This window comes from Psammomys obesus, unplaced genomic scaffold, assembly GCF_907164565.1.
Source record: "Psammomys obesus unplaced genomic scaffold, mPsaObe1.curated_primary_1811, whole genome shotgun sequence".
NCBI lineage: Eukaryota > Metazoa > Chordata > Mammalia > Rodentia > Muridae > Psammomys > Psammomys obesus.
Window position 1 is genome coordinate 8,942,365 of NW_026592510.1, and position 23,192 is coordinate 8,965,556.

General features: G+C 46.1%; 1 protein-coding gene across 3 annotated transcripts in view; it reads left to right on the forward strand.

The window, feature by feature from the left end:
* Nucleotides 1-5,485: 5,485 nt before the first annotated feature.
* Glis3 (GLIS family zinc finger 3) overlaps nt 5,486-23,192 on the forward strand; it is a 424,529-nt gene continuing 406,822 nt past the window's right edge. The window contains exons 1-2 of one of the 3 annotated variants that reach the window (XM_055614087.1): nt 5,486-5,551; nt 18,844-19,327. In XM_055614087.1, coding sequence (XP_055470062.1) covers nt 18,940-19,327 — 388 coding nt within the window. In that variant the 5' untranslated portion in view covers nt 5,486-5,551; nt 18,844-18,939. Of the gene's footprint in view, nt 5,552-18,843; nt 19,328-23,192 lie in introns of those variants that run through there. The other 2 variants (XM_055614089.1, XM_055614090.1) reach the window with 2 other exon arrangements.

Sequence of the window (23,192 nt, forward strand, 5' to 3'; positions counted from 1 at the left end):
GAGGGGGGGGAGGAGGAGGAGGAGGAGGAGGAGGAGGAGGAGGAAGAGGAGGAAGAGGAGGAAGAGGAGGAGGAGGAGGAGGAGGAGGAGGAGGAGGAGGAGGAGGAGGAGGATGTTTAGACTCACAGGATTGAAATGATTACAAAGACAAAAGCAAGTATTGGCCACCATCTCTGCAAATAGGAAGCCTTTCTTTCACTCCCTTGTTGAGAAAGCCATTCTTTGATTAGCATTCATTACTTACCAGAGCTTCTGTAAGTCTTTAGGGAGCCTACCAAGAGAAGTAAATTACAGCCACTGGAAGACATTTATAGAAGGCCATTATGGACAAGGCAGCATCTCAACACTGAAAGTAGCCAGTACTGGTGCTGAGTAGCCCTTACCGGTGCTGAGTAGCCCTTACAGGTGCTGAGGAGTAGAGAAATCACTGCGTAATACCATATATATCTACAGTTCATTCTATTTGGATAAGCCCTTTGCAAGAAACACTTAGGAATATGTCAGGAAACAGCCCATTGGTCTTTGCAGAATTTTAGATGACTCTCAAGCTTATACAAAATAGGAAGAAAAAAAAAAAGCACTTATCAAAAGAGACTGAGATGCAATATATATATACACACACACACATAGATACGTACAAATTCATATAGATAAATACATGTGCATCTATATGTATCTCTATGTAATATGTATATATCTATATATGTGTATATATATAAAACCCAAACCTTATTTTTCTCAGTTATGTTTGAAGTTATACTTTTTAGACTCTGATTTGAAGTTTTGACCTTGGAAGGGAAAGAGCATTCGGAATGCTCATTATGAATATAATGTGTATAAATGAGAACTTAAAAAAAGAAAACCTGCACCACTGACTGATGGGTAAGGAGAGTCTGGGTCAACTATACCTGTGCTGAGCATAACTTAAACTTTCCTAGCCCATCAAACATGGGTAGCATAACGCGAAACTTGCTGTATCCCGCTATTTGTATTACTCATTCAGGAAGATAAAATGGAAAATTTCCATCTTACACACTTAGTCCTCTTCTTTAATTTGGCAGACACTGACTTTTTCCACTGCATTTCTACCTGACTGGACTCTTGTCGAGTGTGTGTGTGCTCTTGTCAGGCATACTGTTATTGGTGCTATTAGCTCAACTTATCTGCCAGCTAAAGTTCAGATTTGTTTCTGCCTATGGGTACGCTACAGGAACAGGGCCCTGATTCCTGGCTCTCTGCAGGTTTGTAAACTGACTGCTGCTAGATTGAACAGAGCCACACACATTAACAGTTCTGAAGCTTTGCTGTTAAGGCCTCCCTGGGAATGTTCCATGGCTGTAGCTACACTGTTGGGAATGCCTCTGTTTTGAAGGTAGTCTTGAATCTGCAGCTGCGCAGGATCTGTGACTTCTGTCCCTCTGAGGCCTCCTTGCTTCTCCAGTCTTCTCTGAAGGCCAGCTCAAACAGCCAGGCTACTCCATGTTTCCCTGGAGGGAACGATTTCTGCACCCTTCTGCACTCCCTGCACGCTTGTGTTTGTCAACATTGATTACTAGAGACTGAACTTTATACACGTATAGAATGGCTAATCTTCATTGTTGATTCAATTTAGAACCACCTGGGCGGCAAACCTCTGGATGTGTATTTTAGGGCATTTCCACAAATGTTTACGGAGGAGGAGGAAAGACCCACCCTGAGTGTGGGCGGAACCACCCCACAGGCTGGGGTCCTCAGCTGCATAAAAATGAGACAGTGAGCAGAGCAATAGTGTTCCAGTCTCTGAATTCTCTTGACGACGGACTGTACCAAAATAAACCTCTTCCTTGCTTAGGTTGCTTTGTTGGGGTATTTTATCACAGCAGTGAGAAGAGGGAAGTAATGGGACTTCCTGTGAGCTTTCCATACTGTTAGGGAGAATCCCTTTATATTGTATGGCAACAATGTTGAAAGAATCTGGGGATTCAGGGCCAGCAAACTTAGCTGTGCCTGCAATTCTCTCAGGTTCACTGAACTTCACTGTCTTTGCTTCTAGATTCCAGCTACTAATGGCCATTCCCAGGCTGGGAGGAACGATGAGGCGGTATCCTCAAGAGCCTTGAGGTTTTGCTGTCAGGCACAGGGCGAAGGCCTTAAGGAACATCTCCCCAAGTACAGAGCCTGCCTAGTGTGATTCCTTTAGTGTCAGTACTTGGACATACTAGGTCTGCCTGAGCTGGCAGCAGGGCACTGTCTGCTGAGTCAGTTGTCCTGAGTCAGTGGTTGAGACTAATACAACACGGGTCTCTGGAGATGGAAGATGTTGGCTGGGCTACAGTTCCCACCTCTCTGGCTGAGAGGCCAGGCATGATTCCGAAGGACAAAAGATGGGGAGGCTCATGGGGAGGGAAGCGTGACATTGCTGACCACCATCACTTCCTTTCCCATCCCTCTCATCCCTCTCCTCTGACCAGTTCAGTTTGGAAGCAGCACAGATCTCATTCTGAGTCACTCTGAAGTTGTTGTGGTAGCATTCCAGAGTTACAATAACCCTTAGAATATAAGCACATTGTAGATCTAGATTCTTGCTCCCACCCCAAGCATTGTACCTATTTAGCAGTAAATGCATTAGGAATATTAGATACTCATGAAAATGCCACCTGAATAAAACGCTATTTCTACTCTTGGGCTCAAAATAACAAAGGGGATTTTTCAATCTCCGGGTTAATGACTCATAACTTTCCTATCTCGTTTCCAAGAATAACTTATTAAAGTTGGGTATAGAACTAGATATTTTCTCTTGCAGCTTTCATATTCCAATTGTCACAGGTTTCAGGAGTTTTTGCTAGCCCTGAAGACATCATTATTCTACACATTGAAACCACAGCATTTCAACGTTGCCTGAAACACTGGCAACGGTTTCACTTTTCCTGTTTGCTTTTTTCATCCTTCCTCCTGGCTTTACTTCTGCCTGGGGAATGGCATACGAGTATGAAGAGCAGAATTTCCCATGATTCTTTGAATTTTAGCAGCTTGTTCTGCTCCTGACTGCTGCAGTTCAGGAGGATGGGTTTTTATGTGAATGTCAGGCATGTTGCAATAACTAGCCACAATGGAATAATCATGGCAATTTCTACCATTTGGTTTCTTTGTTTTTGTGATGTCGCTGCATGCTTCATTTTATGAGTATTTCCTTTTCTTATGTGTGGTTGAACACATCTATTGCCATCCTGGGTTTGGACATTTGTATTTAAAAGGAGATGAAGACCAGAGAGAAACGGGAAATTGACAGAATGACAGCATAATGCTTACTGTTTTATCCCCTTGCCCTTTACTACTGCTGACAGACACTCTGGTGTTTTATAGAGTTTGTGTCTCCCTCCAAAAGAAATGAGGACTAAGGAAAAGTATTGTGAAAACTAGCTTTCTACTGCTAATGTTATTTATTCTCACAGATTAAGACCTAGTAACATTTCTACTGAAATAAGACACACACAAATTTCCAACAATCTTTTTGGTCTGGTTTTCTGGGCCAAGTCATTCGTTTCCTTGGGGCATCTAGCTATTATAATGCTACATTATATCTGAAGGAGAGTACAATAGTCTCTAAGGGCCACAGAGCTCTTTCTGTGTGTGTTGTATGTGTTTACATGTTAGTGTGTGCACAAACCTGTGCGTGCATGTGGAGGCCAGTGGTCCATAGAGGTGTCTTCCTTGATCATGTTCTCCTTTGGGGTATTTCACTGGACCAGAAGCTCACGGATTTGGCTAGACTGGCTGGCCAGTAAGCTCCAGGGACTGTTTATCCACCAACCAGTGCAGGAATTTCAAATGTGTACCACCATGCTTGGCTTTTCACATAGATTCTGGGCTTTTTACATAGGTCCTCACACCCTTTAAGGCAAATATTTTACTGACTGAGCTCTCTCAGCTAGCGGTATTCTAAATGTCTGTGGCACCTAGTTTATTTCATCTACCAAGAGGAATAGAGTAAGGCTCACTGCACAAACCTGTAATCCTAGCCCCTCCGGGAGGTAGAAGCAGGAGGATCTCTTGTGAGTTCAAGGCCAGCCTAGTCTACAACGCGATTCCAGGATAGCCAAGGCTACACAGAGGAACCCGGTCTTGAAAAACAAAGCAAACAAAAAGACTCACTGAACAAAGGCCTAACTGGAGGATGTGTGCAGTAGACACACTGGATTCCAAGCTGGAAGTCTTTGCCTTCTGTGGCAATCCACACTGGATCCACCAACGGGAGGTCTTTTTGTGACAGGCGTCTGATGGCTCTGATCAAGCCTGGCAGAAGGACAACTTAGGTGGGGTACAGAGCTGGGGATGCTGAACTCTAAGCAAACAGTACCACTGCAGGCATGCAACATCTGCCAGGGTGGTGTGATCCTTGCTCCCTGCCTGTCTCCAAGGAAAACCCTCCCCTTGCTTTCTTCCTTCCAACCCTTGGAAGATGTCACCGGCATCCTCTCTGCCATCCACAGCCAGTTTTGAAATTGCCACCATGGCCTAATCCCACACATTAGGGTCCCCTTTACCATCTTTCACTTTTCTGTTCCCATTCTCGCCCTTTTTTACTACAAGGATTTTCCCTATTGTTCCATAGGATTTGACAACGGGTCCTGTCGGAAGGGCTGACTCTTTATTTAGGTTCAAAAAGAAAGCCAAACAAACAGGTCCAAAAAGGTGAAGAGTCTCTCTGAGGTTACCCCGCTCCGGAGTTCTATAGTTTGGAGCCTGTGTGCAAAGTCGAGAGAGAGAGAGAGAGAGAGAGAGAGAGAGAGAGAGAGAGAGAGAGAGGAGAGAGGGGGAGAGAGAGAAAGAGAAAGAGAGAGAGACAGAGACAGACTCTAGCTGGCCTGGTGACCAGGAGCCCGCCCCCATCCCTCCCCGCCCCCTCCGGCGCTCACACTCAGGAAGCAGCTGGCTGCGGGCCGGCCCTCGCGGCCGCACACATCCACACTCCTCGCCGGGCAGCCTCCCTCCCGCCCTCTTCCCCCTTCCCCTCTCCCTGCAGCCGCGTCCCCACTGCGCCGCCCGGGCAGCCCAGAGCGCGGCGCGCAAGGGCACCGGAGCCAGGGGCCGCGGCGGGCCCGGGTCCAGGCTCGCACCGGCGCTCTCCAGCCGCGACCCAGCTCAGAGCAGCCGACATCCCGAGCCCGGCCCCCTCCACGCATCCCGCCCCCCTCGGCCCGGATCGAGGATGGGAACCCCGGGCCAGCCCCAAAGTCGCCACTCAACTTTATAAAGACACGATTGGATTGCGTTGGTGCGGAGCGGGGACGGCGAGCTGATGCGGAGAGTCGGCCCGCTGCCCTGCCTCCTCCTCCTCCTCCTCCCTGGGCCGTCGCAGCCTCGCGCGTGCACACACACCGCCCCCGGGCCTTTCCGCGCTCCGGCCGCGCGGGCTTGGATGCGACTTTGCGTTTCCGAGGGAGGCAGAGCCCGCGTGGGGCGCCGAGGGGTTCGGTCCCCCCCACCCACTCGTCGCCAGGGCTGTCACGCAAGGGCTGGCCGGGAGAAGGGACCCGCGCGCCCAGCTTTGTTGTGGAAATCCGGTTACCTGGTAAGTGGATGCCATAGGAACTTTGTTCCGCGGGCGAGAGACGGAGAGGGAAGGCGCTAGAGAGTGTGGGGGCGGACAGGCTCAGGGACGCAAAAACTCGGGATTAGGACTAGTTCGCACGCCGCCTTGGGGGCGTTTGCGAGGGTTTGAGGACACGGGAACCGCGACTGCCCAGACTCGCAAGGTTTCCGGAGACCTAGGCACACCTTACTGCCCATCCAACCTGCTGTCAGTTGCCTGAGAGCGCTGAGCGTAGACAGAAAGGAAGGCAGCAAGGTGTGGAAGTTTCGTTTACGTGGGGGAGTCTCCGTGCCTTTTAATAGAAAACGCAGGTTCCCGGGGCTGCACAGAGCCACGCTCGGAGCGCGCACCGCGGTGCCACTCAAGACAAACTTTGGCGAAGTGGGGAGCGGTGGGGTGGCCCTGAGGTCTCCTGCTCAGGGTCGGGGGGCTGTCGTCAGTCGTCTCTCCGGCTCCCACGTGTTCGTGGAGCGCCACGAAAGCCGTTTTCCACTTTGGTGTCTCATCCAAGTTGGGGTGAGGGAGGTCCTCGGCTTTTCGGAGCGGTGCTGGGGGGACCCGCAGCCGCCGAGCTTTCCACGGTAACCTCCCACGTCACGAAATCGCAGACACACTCAGACACCGACGCTTCCCGCCGGGTTCGTCACCTCGCGCTCACATTTTATTTTTTTTATTTAATGGGCCGGGACAAAATGTCACCAGTGTTTGGGAAGTGTCTCAGTCTCGAGGACTTTGTCCCGCTCCAAGGCTCCGGCCCCTATAAATGACCCTGTGTCTATTTTGAAGTCGGTCGGGACCAACTTTCTGGAAAGCGTGAGTGAGCCCTTGGCTCTCCTAGACACACACCTTGCCCCAAGCGACAGTTCCAAGTTACTCACTGGAGCTGACAAGTCACCCGGGGGACGAGGAACTCACCCAAGTGTCTGAAAACCTTGGCCCGGGCGGATTTGTCATCCTATGGATGATTCAAGTGGGTACCTGGAGGTAGACACTTAGGGTGAAGGGTTCGGTGGGGTCGCGCCCTTGGACCTGGTGTGGTGTGTTTTGGGAGGCGACAGCAGGACGTGCGACACCCGTGGGGGCGGGGAGGGCACTTGCCCCGCGGTCGGGACGGGGGCGCGGTGCAGACCCGTGGGCACCGGAGGGCAGCCCCGTAGCTCCCCGCGACCCTCGGCTCCCTAGCTGGCGGCCCGCAGCGGCCTTTCTGCCCCGGACTTACTCAGTACGGGGTTGCACAACAGGAAGCCGGCACGAGTTTGTTTTGTTTTGTTGCGATCGCCCGCTCCCTGGCGGGCTGACACGCCGAGGGTGAGGGGCGGGGGCGGCCTGCGTTCCGCGAACACCGCGAGGGCCATCCCCCCCCCCAGCCTCCACCTCCGGACCCGCCCCTCGCTCACCTCCGTGGACCCCCCTCGGGGCAAAGGTGTGTGGGTGTGGTGGTGGGGGGTGTTGAAGACACCCCGGGGGTGCTGTCCGGTCACTGTCCCAGGCCTGTCTCGGCCTTCAGCCCTCCTGCTGCTTCTGGGTCCTCTGCTCGGTGTACCTGGCTTGGCTCTCTTGACACCCGCTGGGTTCCATGGGATAGAGGGTAGGGGGTCACTTCCGGAATTCTCGGGAGTGGTGCCCTCGGGGACTGCACTCGAGCAATTGCAACCCTCTCTCTCCTGGAGAGGACACCCTCCCAATCCCGCAGAGCCTAGAGAATTGGGGGTGGTGATCTCAGGTGACCCTAGATAGTTGGTGAGGAAAGAGGAGTCAGACAGCACCCCCCTGTGGACCAGTTCCCTTTGGGTTAGGAGACCTGAAGTCCTCATCAGGAACTGTTAAAAGTCAGAGGGAACCTAGGCAGATCTAGACCCAGAGACTCCGTAGGTTTTCTCCAGGACCCCTGCCAAAATTAGGCATCCGGAAAAACCAGTGAGGGCTCACGGCTGCGGGAGAGCATTTCTTGGCCTGAAGGTGAACTCAAGACAAATGCAAATTCTCTTCTGTCTGCTCCGAAGCTTTGATGAGTCACGATTTCTGCATTGGGAAGTAGCCAGGCTTGGTTCCCTCACTGTTGCCTTGCCCATTGGACTTAACTTCTTAGACTAAATTAAGAACTTTGGTTTATTGTAAAAATAATAATAATAATAATAATAATAAGGATTTGTAGTTCAAATCTTAAGGCTCCTTTTCCCTTTTCTCTCCCTCTTGTTTCCATTGAGACTACGCAAAACAGGTGTAATAAACAAAAGTTTGCAGAACAGTAACGAAGGGTAAGCCTGGAAACGTTGATGCGCTCTGAAGAGAGAACCCTGTGAGAGGGGGAACTGCCGACACTTAGTGACCTTTCTAGAACCTGCTACAGTTTCAGCGAGACCAGCTCCAAACCACTCCCCTTTGAATTGAAGGAGGCATTAATTATTCCAGTTCTTACTGCTACTTTGTTCATTTCTTTCATGCCAGGGGCACTCGGCCCTTCTTGAGAGTGATTCATTCGTTCTCTGTGTTCTGGTGTGACTCCCTCTCCCCTTGCTTCCCTTGAGGTCAATTTGGGTAGAGTAGCCTTTTCCTCAATTCATTGATTCTGCCAGTGTTTCCATCAATTCTACTGGCGATTCTACTAAAGTTCCTCCTCAGGTTAGCAGAGGTTGGATACCTAGGGATGGATGATTTGCTTGGGAGAAAGTGGTCCTTACTCTAAATAGGAAGCAACTCTCACGGGTGGACTCTGGAGTCTACCTAGCTGGTGGAATTTTTGCCTGGCCAAAAAAGAATGGGGCGAGTTAAATAAACGAAACGGGGATGTTTTGTAAAAAGCCCTGTTTTTATTTACGGGCAGAGGTGGTCTTTCACAGTTTCAGAAAACATCTCTGTGTTCTCGCTTTTTCCTACTAGTAAAGTAGGCCTGAGAACATTCTGTCTACACTGACCTGTCCTGTCATAGTTACTGATCACTCAGGTGGGGATGTTAGTTTGTAATTTACCCAGATTATAGGAGTTATTTTGAAGGAGCTGATCCAGGAAGAGGCACCAGAGCAAACTCTTATGCTTGGAGAAGTCATTTCCTGTGTTTCTGCAATTATTTTTCTATAGAGGAAGTTATATTATTTGTCATACAGGCTTAACCTTTTTATCTTTGCCTGGTTCATAAACTCATTCAGGACTGAAGAAAAAAAAAAGACGCATAGGAGTCTTTTTAATAAGATACAGTTCTTATTGAAGGAGAAAGACACAAAATGAAGCTTTGGGGGGAGCTGAATTCAAAGATGCCCAGGTTTCAGGTTTTCCTAGTTATCCTCTGACTGTAGGCAGAGTTGACACAGAAGCCAACATTTCTGTTAAGCTAGATCAAAGTATCTGTGTGGAAGAGCACACCTGTTAGCTTCATGAATAGGCCACACCGATGAACTAGCATCCTAGAAGGATCTCTCATAGGCCTGTCCAGGGGCTGCCTCCCTTTAAGGCAGCGTTTCTTAACCTGTGAGCTGCAGCCCCTGGGGTCGCATAGCAAATGCTTACATTGGGATTCATAACAGTGGTAAAAATCACACTTAGGAAGTAGCAGTGAAATAATGTTGGGGTTCACCGCAACATGAGGCACTGTATTGAAGGGTCACCTGTGCGTTTTACTGTGCTCTTGTATTGAGCCAAGTGTCTTCCGTAGTTGGAATAGTTCTAGTTTGGTTTGATCTGCACACAGTTTTTTTGTATGTGAGAGTTTTTGTTTTTTTAAACCATTAAAGGAAATGGGAACAGTTTGGAGTAAAGAAAGTAAGTTTGAGTATTATTTAATGTGATGTGATAGAATTAAGGGAGAAATACAATTGAAACGGGTCATATCTATGCTTGGTGGTAGTCTGGTACCTATTTGAGTAACATGGTCAGTGTGAGTCCAGGGAAAGTGGTGAGGTGTATGCATTGGTATCCCGGTATGAGGGCAGTCCACAGCAAACGTAGCCTGGTTCTAGTCCTGAACTGACTTAAAATTGTTCAACAGAATGTCAAGATGTAGGCAAGACTATTGTGTCTTTCTAGAGGATGGGGTAGGATTTCCATGTCAATTTTTTCTACTTAGAGAAAGGAAGAGAAATGAGAAGGAGTAAACTAGGAAATACAGCTATAATTAAACCAGATCTATAGGTCACAGAGCATGGGACTCTTTTTTTGCATGGTCTTATGTCACTTATACTATATTTATTCAGATATTTATTCAGATAATAACTGATACAGGCAGACTATAATAATAATCTCACTTATGTTTTCTGTATCATATGAATAGCATAGTTAAGTAAGTCTATAACATGGGTAAATGTAGTATTGAAATATAAGTATGATTCAGGTATAAAAAGAACACTATGACAATTTGTGTAAATATAAGGGCTCAGGGGATTTCAAAGATAAATTAGACATTACCACAAAACTCAGTGAAGTAGGAATTTAGACAGGGAAATGCAACACGGGCACGTAGCCACCATGGTAGGAATGTGAAACGAAAATTGTGTGTGGAGTAAAAGAGTTGACATTTGTTGGGTTCTTTTTCGTCCTTGGCACTGTGCTAAGAATGTGACATGCGTTTCCTCGTTCATCACGCTGCAGTGTCGCAGGCAGTGCCCAATGGCGTGGGTATTCCCGTTTGACAGATGAGAAACATGGGGACTGACATAGGATTGGGAAGGTGTAAGACGGGCTTGGAGAGCGAGTGCAAGTGCCTTTAGGGGTGCTTCGTTGGGTAAAACACTTGCCCGGCAGGGATGAGAACCATGCAATGAATGCCCCTAGAACCTAGGTCAACGTGACAGATGTGGGGGTGTATGTACCCTGCGGTACCAGCACTGAGGGGGCAGGGACAAGAGGATCCATGGAAATCACTGGCTAGCCATTGCAGCGTGACTGGTGAGCTCCAGGCCAGGGAGGGACCTTTTAGGAAGGTGGCCTGCATTCCTGCTGTTGACACTGGGGGGGTGGGGGGGTCGTCAGTCATCTGCTTTCCATATGCAGATGTTCTCCACTGCTGAGTTCACCTGCACACAGACAACACACGCAGGCGCAGACAACACACGCAGGCGTCCATACATACCCTGAGGAAAAAGAAAGGATGCTGGAAAACTCTGGAGGTAGGTTTCAAGGCAGTGTGCCAGTCACATCCTGTCCTAGGAACAAAGTTAGGAGGTTTGTGTGCAAGGTTTGGTTCTCAGAGACTCCACTCCATAGCTGAGCTCAGGCATGCTAAAGATGAGGAAAGCAGTGGCCGTTCTTGTCTGCTCTGATCTCTAGGCCAAGAACACGAAAGGCTTGCACGTTCCTCCGGGGGCAGCAAGCCTCATGGCACCATAGATGGGCAGAGAGATAGGTTTGAGCACAAGCTCTGACCTTGTCCCAGGCACCTTGATAAAGTGACCAGTATTTCTGAATATCCGTGGTTTTTTTAAAGCTCTGAGCCAGAGATTCCAAGTTTCATTTCTAGGCCTGCTGAATACTGTACACAGAAAACCCAACGAGAGGCCGGGGCTGAGTAGGACGTCTTCTGTTTCTGTGTGTGAAGAAACAGATTAATGTTTTCCCAAGCTTTCCAGCATGACCAAGTAGGCTCCACTCCTGTCTGTAACTTGCCTGAGTCACTCATGAAGGTTTAAACACACACACAAATTTTTTTTTTTTAATAATAAATGTGTTGTCATGTTGGGTAAAGGGCCTAGTCATTGTTGTGAACATTCATACTTTTTCCCTGATGTCAGTGAACAGAATTAACTTGTATAAAACTTCTGTCTACCAGTGACTGAAAATATTTATACTACTTCTTTAAAGCAGTGAAGGAGAGAAATCACTCAGGACATGGGTGACAAATTCTTTAACAGGCTTGACTCTTGGGACTGCTGGATCAGTTTTACTTCTAGAATCTTCTGTAGGTAGCTGTGTCTTATCCTTTGGTGAGAATTGGGGGTTTTGGCTTTACAAATAGCTGTTCTGTGGACTGAGTGCCTAGGTTATGCAAACTAAATGACAAGGAATACTCTTTCCATTTAAGCATAGTTCAATAGTTCACTTCCCGTGTCCCTTGTGTGAGGATGGCTTTTTTTTTTCTTTGCAAAAAAACATTCTACAGCCAGTTTCACTGCTTTTCTGCCTTTTTTTTTTTTTTTTTTTGAAGCCTTTGTATCCCGAATGATGGCCATGTGGGACTCAATCCCTCGGTGCAGGTAATTAATTCAGGGTGATGTCATGGGGGATGAATTCACTTTTTCCACTTCAGATTCCTCATCGCAGGATCTGATGGTTAACTCATATTAAGAACACATTTCAAGAGACTCCGTTCTCCAAAATTGAGTCGTATTAACTTAAAGCCAGTTGCATATTTTGCTTTTACTATCAGGGCGTGGCTTCATTTTTTGGGATAGGTACCTACACTCTGCGAACAGGAAAATCTGTAAACAATCAGTAATTAATCATTACTTAATTTTTGTGTGTGTGGGTGTTTTGTCTGGTTATATGTCTGTTCACCACATGATGTTTTTGTTTGTTTGTTTGTTTCGTTTTTATTCCTTGGATCTGAGTTACAGACAGGTGTGAGCTGCCATGTGGGTGCTGGGAACTGAACCTGGGTCCTTTGAGAAGCCACCAGTGTTCCTGACCTCTATGCCATCTCTCTTTAGACCCCATTGTCAGTCATTTGGATGCTGATTCTGTCAGTTGCTCAGTGCTTGCTTCAGCACAAATGATCAGTTGCTATCTGTTGAGACGTGATAGATTGCAGTAGTTTGGAATGTAGCTTTGTATTATTTGACCTTAAAAAAATAAAGCTGAGGCTGAAGTGGCATATCTCTGTGAATTCAAAGGCCAGCCTGGTCTATAAAACGAGTTTCAGGACAGCCAAGGCTAAGAGAAACCCTGTCTCAAAAAACAAAAAACAAAACAAAAGAAAAAAAATTAAAAAATGTCAAAATTTCAGGCCTTTACTCTATTTTACACTATTTTGGTATTTCTTTTACTTTGATTGTTTAACTCTGGCTGTAGCCACAGCCCCTGTTTGTAGGTGATTGAGTCAGCAGAGTTCAAATGGTTTTCTGAGACTAGGTTTTATTTCATTTTACCTACATGACCTTACCATAAAATATAGTGCTTATCTTATCCAAAACACACTATCTGCATACAGAGGCATACCTGCAAAGACTCAAAATAGGACACTTCATGACTATTGCTCTTTTTTTATTTTGTTTTGAGACAGGGTTTCTCCGTGTAGCCTTGGCTGTCTCTGGCTTTATAGGCCAAGCTGGCCTGAAACTCACAGAGATCTGCCTGCCTCTGCCTCCCCCGAGTGCTGAAATTACAGGCCTGTACCGCCGAGCCTGGCTTGACTATGTCTCTTGATGTACTATGATAGCTGCGGTCTGTTCTATTTATTTTATTAAGAAAAACCATTTTCCATGCAGAATAACCGATCTCACGGGTCATCAGTGGGTTGCAGCTCAGTTTGTTAAGCACTGCTTTAGAGTGAGTACCTCGGTAGGTGTGGGCCTAGGAACTCAGCACATTCCCACCTAGGTTGGGCCAGTTTATGACTACTTTCTGAACCTACTTGTTTGTGCTGGAATTTTTTTTTTTTTTTTAGGTTTTAAATTCATTCTAATATTTTATGATGGTTATTTTTTGGACTGACCATTCTTTGTAAGGGCACAGCCTTCTAGACCTTTCTGTGTTTGTTGATGAGTTAATGACTGAGGCAAAGTAATGATACCCTTTTCAGGAATGATTGCCATAATCGGTGAGTGGAGGCTATGAGAGTCCTCTAGACACACTCAGCTGTGGAAAATACATTCTGGGGGAGGGACATCATCTAGCTTCACTGTTGTTTTCTGGTACTGTCTCTCTGAAAATTCAGATATTCTACTGGCCCTCCTGTCCAGATTCACTGTCACTGTCATCACAACCACTGTGTGGATCTTCAACCCCCTGCTTCAGATTCTCAGAATAACTAGGATGGATTCCTGAACTCAGTGGCCAATCCCCAGGTCTCTTCTTCCCTCATGCTGTACAACCCATATTGTGAACTTCATCGCTTCAGACTTAAATTTAAAAGGCCCTGCCAGTTGTCTGTTCTGTATGCTTAAGAAAAATTATCTTCATTTTAGAGATAGTTCTGAATTCAAAATTTAGACCAGTTACAATGTATTGATCATGATTTAGCAGGGTCTGTGGATGCCTCAGAGGCAGAGTTCTTGTTGAGAGGGTCCCTGATGCAGGTTATAGTTTCTTTTGAGAGTGGTCTTTGGAAGACTTGCCAGAATGCCTGCTGGGAACACCGCTTTGGCTTATTAACTGGTGTGAGAGCGAGCTCCCTCTGATTTTATCTTACCGGTGATTGTATTGTTTGAGTGACATCGGTACATTACTAATGTTCAGAATAAATGTGGTGTAATGCCCCTACAGTCTTCATCAGGCCAGAGAACACTTGAGCGAAAAGCTCTCCACATGGGCTACAGCTCAAATCTGAGTTAGCCTTCTTTCTGTGTAACTTCTGTGGCTTTGTGGGCTTCATTGCATACAGTTACGAATCCATGCAGACAGTCAACCATGCCTTGCTGTGGATCTGTTCATCACCATGTAGGACCTTCTAGTTTTGGTCTAGAGAAACGAAGCTGTCCACATCCGATACATTTTTTTCCATAATATCCTCCAGCGTCATGGACTCATGTTTGCACTTTCCTCTTGTTGAAATTGCAGACAAGAATCACTCTGATTTATTGGTGACATCTAATATAGCTGTGTTTATATTGTTGCCAATAAAATGACTTACATGATTGGTTTTTGTTTATACAATCTTTACTGAGGAGTCAGTCACCTGTGTTAGAACAAGGTACATTCTGCTTATTAAAATGAACTCTTGGGCTATAAGAACATTCAGCTCTATCTGTCCTTGATTAAATTGCACAGTGTGCTTCACACTGCAGCCGTGCATGAGAATACCTTCTATTATCCATCGGTAGCGTTTTCATTTCCATATTCTTCTGGCTACAGAAGCTGTAACAGGAGAAGCCCAGGAGAATAGCACGGGCCTATTAAACGATGAAGGCGGTGAAGTTGAAATGACAGAGCTTAATGCAACTATGCAATCATTAACCCAAAAGGGAAGGTGGAAACAGTAACATGTTATGGATGGCTTCAGCAGCTACAGGCGAACACTTGCACGTGCACACGCGCAACACACACATGCACACACAAAACACATGAGCATACACATGCATACATGTGCATGGGCCAAGCACACACCATGAATGTGAACATACACGCACTTACGTCAATATGCACATATGTCAATATGATCATATTCAGGCTCAGTTCGGTGTGATGCTTTGTGCTTCATCAACAGGATTTCTTTTTTTGTGTATGTGTGCAGGTTTAGAAATGCTTTTGTCATTAGGAACGGAAAATATAACAAAGGCTAAATCTAGCCTAAGGAAATGAAATGATGTATGAAAATTAATAATTAACCGGCTCATCAGATGAATTATGACTGTAGATGAGTCTATTAATGATATTTACTAGGAAAGGGCCTTTGGCTGTAAATAGGCATTATGGAACTCGTTTCTGGAGTTTTCTTGAATGGACGAGTTAACGTTATTTTCATTTGTTTAATCTCTCTTAGTCCACAAGGAGCAGTGCCTAGAGTGCTGGGACAAAGGTGGAGTCATGATTTTATATTTTGATCAAAGTTGATATTTTTTTTCAGAAAATGAGTGGCTTTATTAAATTGTTTTCTACCTTAGTTTCCTTAGGGGTTAAGTCATTTCCTCTCTGACCTGAATTACAGGAGTGTGTTTTAAGAGTTTGAAAGTGGTCAAAAGGAAAGATTTCGCAACTCATTAGCAGACTGAACATTTTCATTGTGAGAACCAATGGAGTATAAAAATCTAAATATGGCAAAATGTCAGATATGAAACACCTGAAATTTACATTTCTGAATGCTCATTACCTTTTGCTTTAAAAAGTATTTATCCTTTTTTTTTTTTTTTTTTTTTTCTTGGTAGTCTTGAGGAGAGTATTTGGGCATAAGACAGGAGTGGAAGCTTTGAAAGGGTTTAGATAAAAAGAGGGGCCTGGAGAGATGGCTCAGAGATTAAGAACAGTGGCTGCTCTTCCAGGGGACCCAGGGTCAGTTCCCAGCACCCAGTTTCAGGGGATCCGACACCATCTTTGGGCTCTGTGGGTAGTCGTCAGACACACAGCTCAAATACAGCATAAACATGTATGAAATATAAGTAAACATGTCCTTGATGAAAGGGGTTCTTTCAGTGGAATTTTCCAGATTAAGTTTAGGATACTACTTGCTGTGATTTCATCGTAGAAGAATATCCATTTCATGCTGTATGCTGTTTTTCCTGCCCATGCTGTCTGTGCTTGGCGTTGGAAGAGGCTGTCTCACCCAGTGCTGTTCCCTCCCCCCACTGTTCCTTCCCTCCCCAGACCCGTTGTTGCTTTAATTGTGCTGGCGGAGAGTGCCACTGTTTTTGCTTGCACAGGTCCTCCAGATTTCATTGATAAAGAAACGGGTTCTACATATTAATTAGTTACGATAGTAAATGAATTTTTAAAACATTACTCATCTAGAGTATTAGGGAAGAGAACGCCAAGAGACCACAGTGATGATATTTGTTGTACTCAGGCTTTTATGATGGAAAACTGTCATTTCAGGGAGCTTGTGACTTAGGGCTAGGTCTTAACATCCTGACTTCTTGTTTGTTCCTCACTGACGCTTGAGCACTAGTCTTTCCTAAAGCCAAGTGGCTTACTTCTGCCGTATTACCCAGTGGGCTTGAGATGATATTGTGGTCAATGGCTTAGTGCAGAAGCATATGAAACGTTACGCTATGAATAAACAATTGGTTTCTATGTATTGGTATCTAATACTTGAAAATCTGTTGACATAATTCATGTGAAAACTAGAATTTTAGGCATATTTACCCATGAAGCTGCTGCTTTTTTTTTCTTTTCATCTTACGTGTTATTTTTCTCATGTTTTTTTTTTTTTTTTTTTCTCTTCCATTTCATGGGTGGTTTTGCTTAACTTAGATGCTGCTCTATTTTTTTGGTGGCTTCTTTCTCAGTTATAAAATTTGAGTACATTTTGTCATTTTTTTCTTTAAACCTAAGGCTGTTTGAAACAGGAATGCACTTTATGAAAAAAAGCAAAATAAATATTCATGTAAGACATAGGTGAGGACCTGTTGCTTAATTATGTTCTTAGCTCTTTGAATTCCCATCCTGTAGAGTCACCTTCCTAATGACCAAGCCTAATGCTGGAATACTTAGTGATTGTTTTTTGATACAGACTTTGATGAGAACTGCTTTTATGTGATGCAGGGGAAAAAAACTGACTCTTTTCTGAAAAAACAAAACAAACAAACCAGTAATGATGAGTCAGCAGATATGCACACACTTCCCACTTGGTCATGATTTAAGTGACTCCAGTCATTTTGGACCATTCTTCATTTTTAAAAATTTGCCAATATGGCGGATTTATTTACTGTTTTTATTTTTGGTGGGTACAGAATAAATGCTTTCTATGGAAGTTCAGAGTGCTCAGAAACCACTGTTTTACGGATGAGTGGAGATTGGATAATGATTTTGGATTCTTGCTCAAGATTAACCAATCAATGGATGAAGTTTGTGCCTGGGAATTAGCTACAGCTCCACGCACACACAGCAGACCACGTGTGAGGAGTTTTCCGCTGTCAAAGAAAACCAGACTTTTAGAACCAGTTCAATAGCAGACTCCATTCTTACTGTTTCATAAATGAACCTAAGTCATGAAGCTTTGGATCCCTTGGACTTGTCTGTGAGACTTGTAATGGTGAGGAAGCAGGGGTGATAGCGTCTCTTAGGACTGGCAAAGCTAAGTGTCATCACAGGGCGGCATTCTCCTCTCCGTAAAGGAGATAAAGATTAGATGCTAATTTTTATGTCTGAATTGCATACAAAGCACCCCAGCATAGGCACACATGGTAAGTTTTACGGAAAGCATAGTGACCATTTAAGTTTTTTTTTTTTTTTTTTTTAACTTCCTAAACTGTCGAAAGAAACAATTTCCTTGAAAACATGTTCTTTTCTTGCTGGCCTTCTCGTGATGATTGATGGAGTCACTTCTTTTGGAGCTGAGGTGAAAATATTTATTCAGGTCCTCAAGTGGATCATTAGGGAACAGTCCCAAGGCTCATCGTATGGAGGGTGTGTAGATGCCCCTGCAGTAATCTTAGTCTTCATTTCCTGGCTGCTTCCCAGGACTGTCTTCTCTCTATTAAGGACAGATTGTGGATGTTGCAGACCTTTTCAGTCGAGGTACCACTGTGACACTTGGCCACCTGCTGATGCCTACCCCGGAGAAGGAGCAGATGTTAGAGCGAAGAGCCTTCCTTAGTGGTTAGAACTAGGGAGCGTTGGTAGAGAATGGAGCTCTGTGCATATGTCCGTACATAGATTTCTGCTCCTCCTGGAGCCCCCCCCCAACAGTAGGTCTTTCTGTGAACATACCAAGCACCCCACCTTTAAGAGTTCCTATTTTCCTGTGCTTTCTATGAGGTATTGTTTGTAACGTTTGCCCTTTCCAAGACCCTCGTTTGGAAGGTAGAGAGTTGTGGCATTGCCTCTGTTTCTGTCCCCGTAACTCAGGATCAGTAAGGAGCTAAGGTCCTGATGTTGCTGTAGTAAATATTTAAATATTAGGATTTATGAAAATTAATATTCTCATGCCTAGAGTTTTGATCTTTTGCCAATCATGGCACTATGGAAATATTCCTCCCAGAATCAACATGGCGTTGGCTTTTACATGTGTTTAAAGGGCGCTTCAAAAGTTCGGTCTCACAGCTCAGAGAGGCTGCTGTTCTGAGTTTCCAGAGACACACTGTTGCGAAAGTGAAGTGTACAGGACAGATCCTTTGGGGACAGAGTAGGTTTTCTTTTGCAGTCATTCCTCAGTAGTCTGGAGGTTGCTTCTGGGGGTACCACATTGAGAAGGGCGCAGCGGCAAACAGAACAATGCAATGGTCCATAATCCATGCCTCCCATGGAGGCAGGAGTGAAGTGTCCTTGCCAAGGAGCTGTTTGTTTTATGATCGTGTTCTACGAAAGACGCTAGTTTGCCAGCTGTTTTTGTTTTTGTTTGTTTGTTTTTTGTTTTTGTTTTGGTCCTGGTAAGAGTGCTATACAAGTTGAAAAATAACTGTCTCTTACCTTCAGTTTCACCTTTTCCCAATGCCTGTGTTGTTTTTTTTTTTTTTTTTTTTTGTCTTAAACAGACTTCCCACCTATCCCATGGATAAGTTACCTGACTTGCCTTGAAGGACTCGACAGTGCCATTGGAACTAGATGAGCGTGGCCTCCGGGCTTTCAGAATGAGTGGACGGTCATGTGGCATGAATCTCCACCACACAGCAAGAACCCCACAGGGGCCGGGGCTACTCACCGGTCAGCCTATTCCTCCCATCAGAGCCCACTCGGCCACTCCCGGCCCCTCCTCCTGTGCCAGCACACCGAGTCCCTCTATTGGAAATCTCGCTAACAGCCTTCAGGTCAAGATGTCCTCTGGAGCAGGGATGGCTCCTCAGAGCAACATGGCCGCAAGCCCCATCCACCTGCCTGCCCTGAGCCCCAGGAGACAGTTACTCGCCAATGGGAAGCCTCAGTTTCAGGTCCCTCAGGCCGGTGGCATAGCAGCATCACTTACTGTAAAGCCCAAGCAACAAGAATTTGGAGACCCCTTTTCTCCAAATCCCGAGAAAGGTAGGATTGTCATTTGGGAATCTCATAAAAGTGGGAATGTTTCATCTGCCCCATGTCTGTTCACTGCCAGCGAGTCCTATAGAAAATACATGTTTCAAGGTTAGAGTCAAGGTTCATGCTCTCCCGCTTGGTAAGGGGCTGGGTGTACACTTCTCTGTGTGTGTAAATGCTAGGCACATGTGTGTGACACCTCGGGGTGGAAGGTAAAGCAGATCAACTTAAAGGGGAAATACGGAGGGGAGGCGATGAAGAGGGTAGGAGCGAGGGGAAACAGCGTGTCTTCCTCTTCCAGGTGGTGGCTCCGCAGTGCCTTATGGGGGAGGTGGGGTGGAGTCCACAGGCAGTGGAGGGCAGGGCCTAACCAGAATTAATGCTATTTGTAAAAAAGTAGTAGTAGAAAAGCTGTGCTTAGAAGGAAAGGGCTAAAAGGGAGACCTTTGAGGAACCAGTGAAATGAGGAGCCAGCAAATACAAATAAGGAAATGAGGAGTGAGATCAGGAGGGATTCAGACAGGAATAATGCATACCTCCTACTGGGGATTGAAACCATGGGCCTATAGTGACATGCTAGAGAAGTGCTCTGCCGAGCAGCCCTGTCCCTGACAGGAATGACAAACATGTATTTGAAATTTGTGAGGGACTAGAGAACTTGGTTAATTTGAAATACGGCATGTGCTTTTAATCCAGTAGTGGATGGATTACCATATATTTCAGATTACAGAGGAGTTGTTGAGGACTGACAAAGTAATTGAGTGACACACTTTCTCTAGCAACTGTGGCCTTAATGGATTTACATTACAGATGATATGTGTGTTTAGTTGAAGAAGAAAAAGAACCTGAATATTACCTACATAACCACAGCTTTTTATGTAAAAGAGCATTCTGTATATTCCTGAAGGTACTTTATCATTTACTATTAAATGTTTTTATTAAATGCACCTAATACAGCCCAGTAGAGTAACTAGCAGGCTTCTGAATGGCCACTAATCCTGTTAATTAAGGTGAATAGTGATTTATAACAGACATGTAGCAAAAGACTCATTTTTCTCAGTGTCTGTGTATTCCGGTGTGTGGAGTGTTTGACATAAAGGAAGAGATGAACAGTAAACATACATGTAGCTTTTATATTTCTTCTACTTTTTTTCTTAATTATTTATATTTAGTCTTAAGTTCCGCTTGGAGTCATTTGCTTTCCTTAGAGGTTACTGGTATTTAAGTTCAGGTCAAGTTTCCCTGGGAACCTTCTCTAGAACAGTCTGTCACTGTTAGGCCACTGTGCCCATGAGACAGAGGACTGAGCTGCTTCCTACCAAACTCCACTGTTTGGTTATAGAGGCATTGTGCCCCGCCCAACTCATCTTGACTTGTGAACTGTAGCTTGCTTTTATAGGAACTTATGTCCACGTGACTGACGGTGGTTATGGAGATGATAGTAATGCGGCAGCATGTGGGAAAAACCTCCCAACATAGACTCAGGGATGGCTCGCCACAGCCCCGGGCACGTGCTGTGGCTGACTTTACTGAGGAAGGTCCAGAAAGAACAAACACCTTGGGGGGGGACACTTCACTAAGACAGACTTCGAGACTATTACACTCCGATAGAAGAAGTCAAATGGCCCCTGGTTGGAAATGTGCGTCGGGAGCTTAGGTTAAGTGAGCCGAACAGAGTGAGTCATCGGGGCCGGTAGACCTTGTAACGCGTGTAGAGCAAGTGTTGCCTCCCAAGCCTTCCCCCGAGGCTTGCTGGCTCTTTGCTAGTGGCCAGCGCCTGGCTTCCCACCAACATGCTTGGAGCATGAGTTCTCCTAGATAAGAAGCTCCGGACAATCTGAAGTTACTTCTCTTCGACTCTCAGCTTTGAATACCACCAGTGGTCTTGGTGAGGCTGGAAGGGTTGAATTGTTCCTGCAGATCTTGTCTAAAGCTAGGCCAGTGACCATCGGTCTGGGATTGCTGAAATGCCAACCGATCGTTTACTCAACAAATAACAATTGAACATAGACTGAGGGGGAGCCATCGCTCTGGAAGGCTTGCCATAGAGCATCCTCCCCTCAGGATGTTTGAGAATTCAGACAAATACAGGGGCAGTTAAAGATGAGGCGCATGGAGGGCCCTGAGAGGGACATGCTGAGAGTAGTGTGGTAGTGAGAGAGCATGTACGGACACATGTGGAGTCCAGAGGTCAACGGGCTTCTCCTCGGCCATTTGAAGTTGGAGTCTCTCACTGCATTTGGAGCTCTCTGGTGTGACCAGCACACCTCTGGAATCTTCCCATCTCTGCTTCCCTGGCTCTGTGGTTACAGACCTGTCTCGCTACTCCTGGCCTTTGTGTGGGTGCCGTGCCACGAATCCAAACTCAACTTCCCGTGCTTGCCCAGCAAACACTACACACTGAGCCATCCCGCTACCCCCCCCCCCCCCGCCTCCATTAACCTCGTGGCAGGTGGGTCTGGGGGGGAGGGGGAGGGGTAGGCTCTCTTAAGCACCCGCTTGCAAAGTGAGGGGTCAGCCTTGTAGTGTCCTCAGTCTGTACATGAGAGAGCGTGAGTGTGTTCATGCATGAGCCGGCAGGCATCTACGGTGTGTGTGTGTATGTGTATGCACACAAGGGAGCTTTCTAGCATTTGTTTCGGGAGAAAAACCACAATCCAAGCCTTGGAGGGGTGAGGTCACGGGAGGTTGCTGGTTTCTGCCTGGCTGCACATGGCTTGGAGATGTGGAGTTTTATCTGCCAACGCTGCAGGGGAGTGAAAAGAAGGCAGCAGATGAAGAGTCTAGAGCGATGCACCAGCCAACGTGTCCGTGTGCTTTGACCCGGGGACAGCGTGTAGTTCTGGGAGTACCAGATGAAGCTCCCAGAAAAAAAGCTTGGGAATGTATATAAATGTGTGTGTGCATGGAAATAGAGACTTACTATAAAGGACTTGCTAATGGTTTTGTGGTGGTGGCCCAGGAGAGGGGATGATTTAACGTCCAGTCTCGGCAGAGGACCCTAGAAGCAGAAGAGCTCATGGTAGAGTCTGTGCCCAACGCCTGAAGGCTGGAGACTCAGGAAGCGTCAGTCTTTCAGCGTGAGTCCAAAGGCAAGAATGACGAAACCAGCATTCCAGTGGAAAGGCGACAGGCAGGAAAGGGTTTCCCCTCCTGTGGGGGGAAGGGTCAGTCTTTTGCTCAGACCATGGTATGATTACCGTGGTGCGTACCGTCCCTCCCCCAGCCCGCTGATGTAAATGTGAACCTCATCCGGAAATGCTTCAGCAGTGATGCCTCACCAAACATTTGAGCACCTTGTAGTCTAGGTAGAGTCACGCAGAAGTAACCAGAGTAGGGCCTCCTTGCGTTCGGACAGTGGTCAGTTTCTGAGTCCAGAGAGGGCTTGTACCCAAAGAACTTAAGTTGTTGAGGATTGTTACAGGGAAGGCTGGTGGGGGGGGTGTAGGCTTGGCAGCGCCGTTTCTGTAGATGAAGGGTTATGTTGCACTCACCTGGAAACACAGTTAAAAGTGGCTTCAGCATCCAATGGCGCGAATTCAGAATGGTACCATGAGGGCACTGGCATGCCACGGTGAACTTAAGGCATCTCAGGGCGCACTATACATTTTGAAGGAATAAGAGAGTTATTCTTTGCCCAGTGGGTAAGCTCTGCCAGTAGGGATGGACACTTTCCATGGTAAATTTTTTGGCGCTTCCCTTGGTGATTTTCGAGAATCTACAACCCTGGAAAGCCCATTTTTGTTCCTGTTCCCAAAAGCGTCGTTCACCATGGCCAGATAAACAAGTGCCCATCATGAGATGAATGAAGAGACATAGGATGATAATGCCTGCATATGCGACTTGAAAAGAAAGGAAATCGTGGCAGATATGC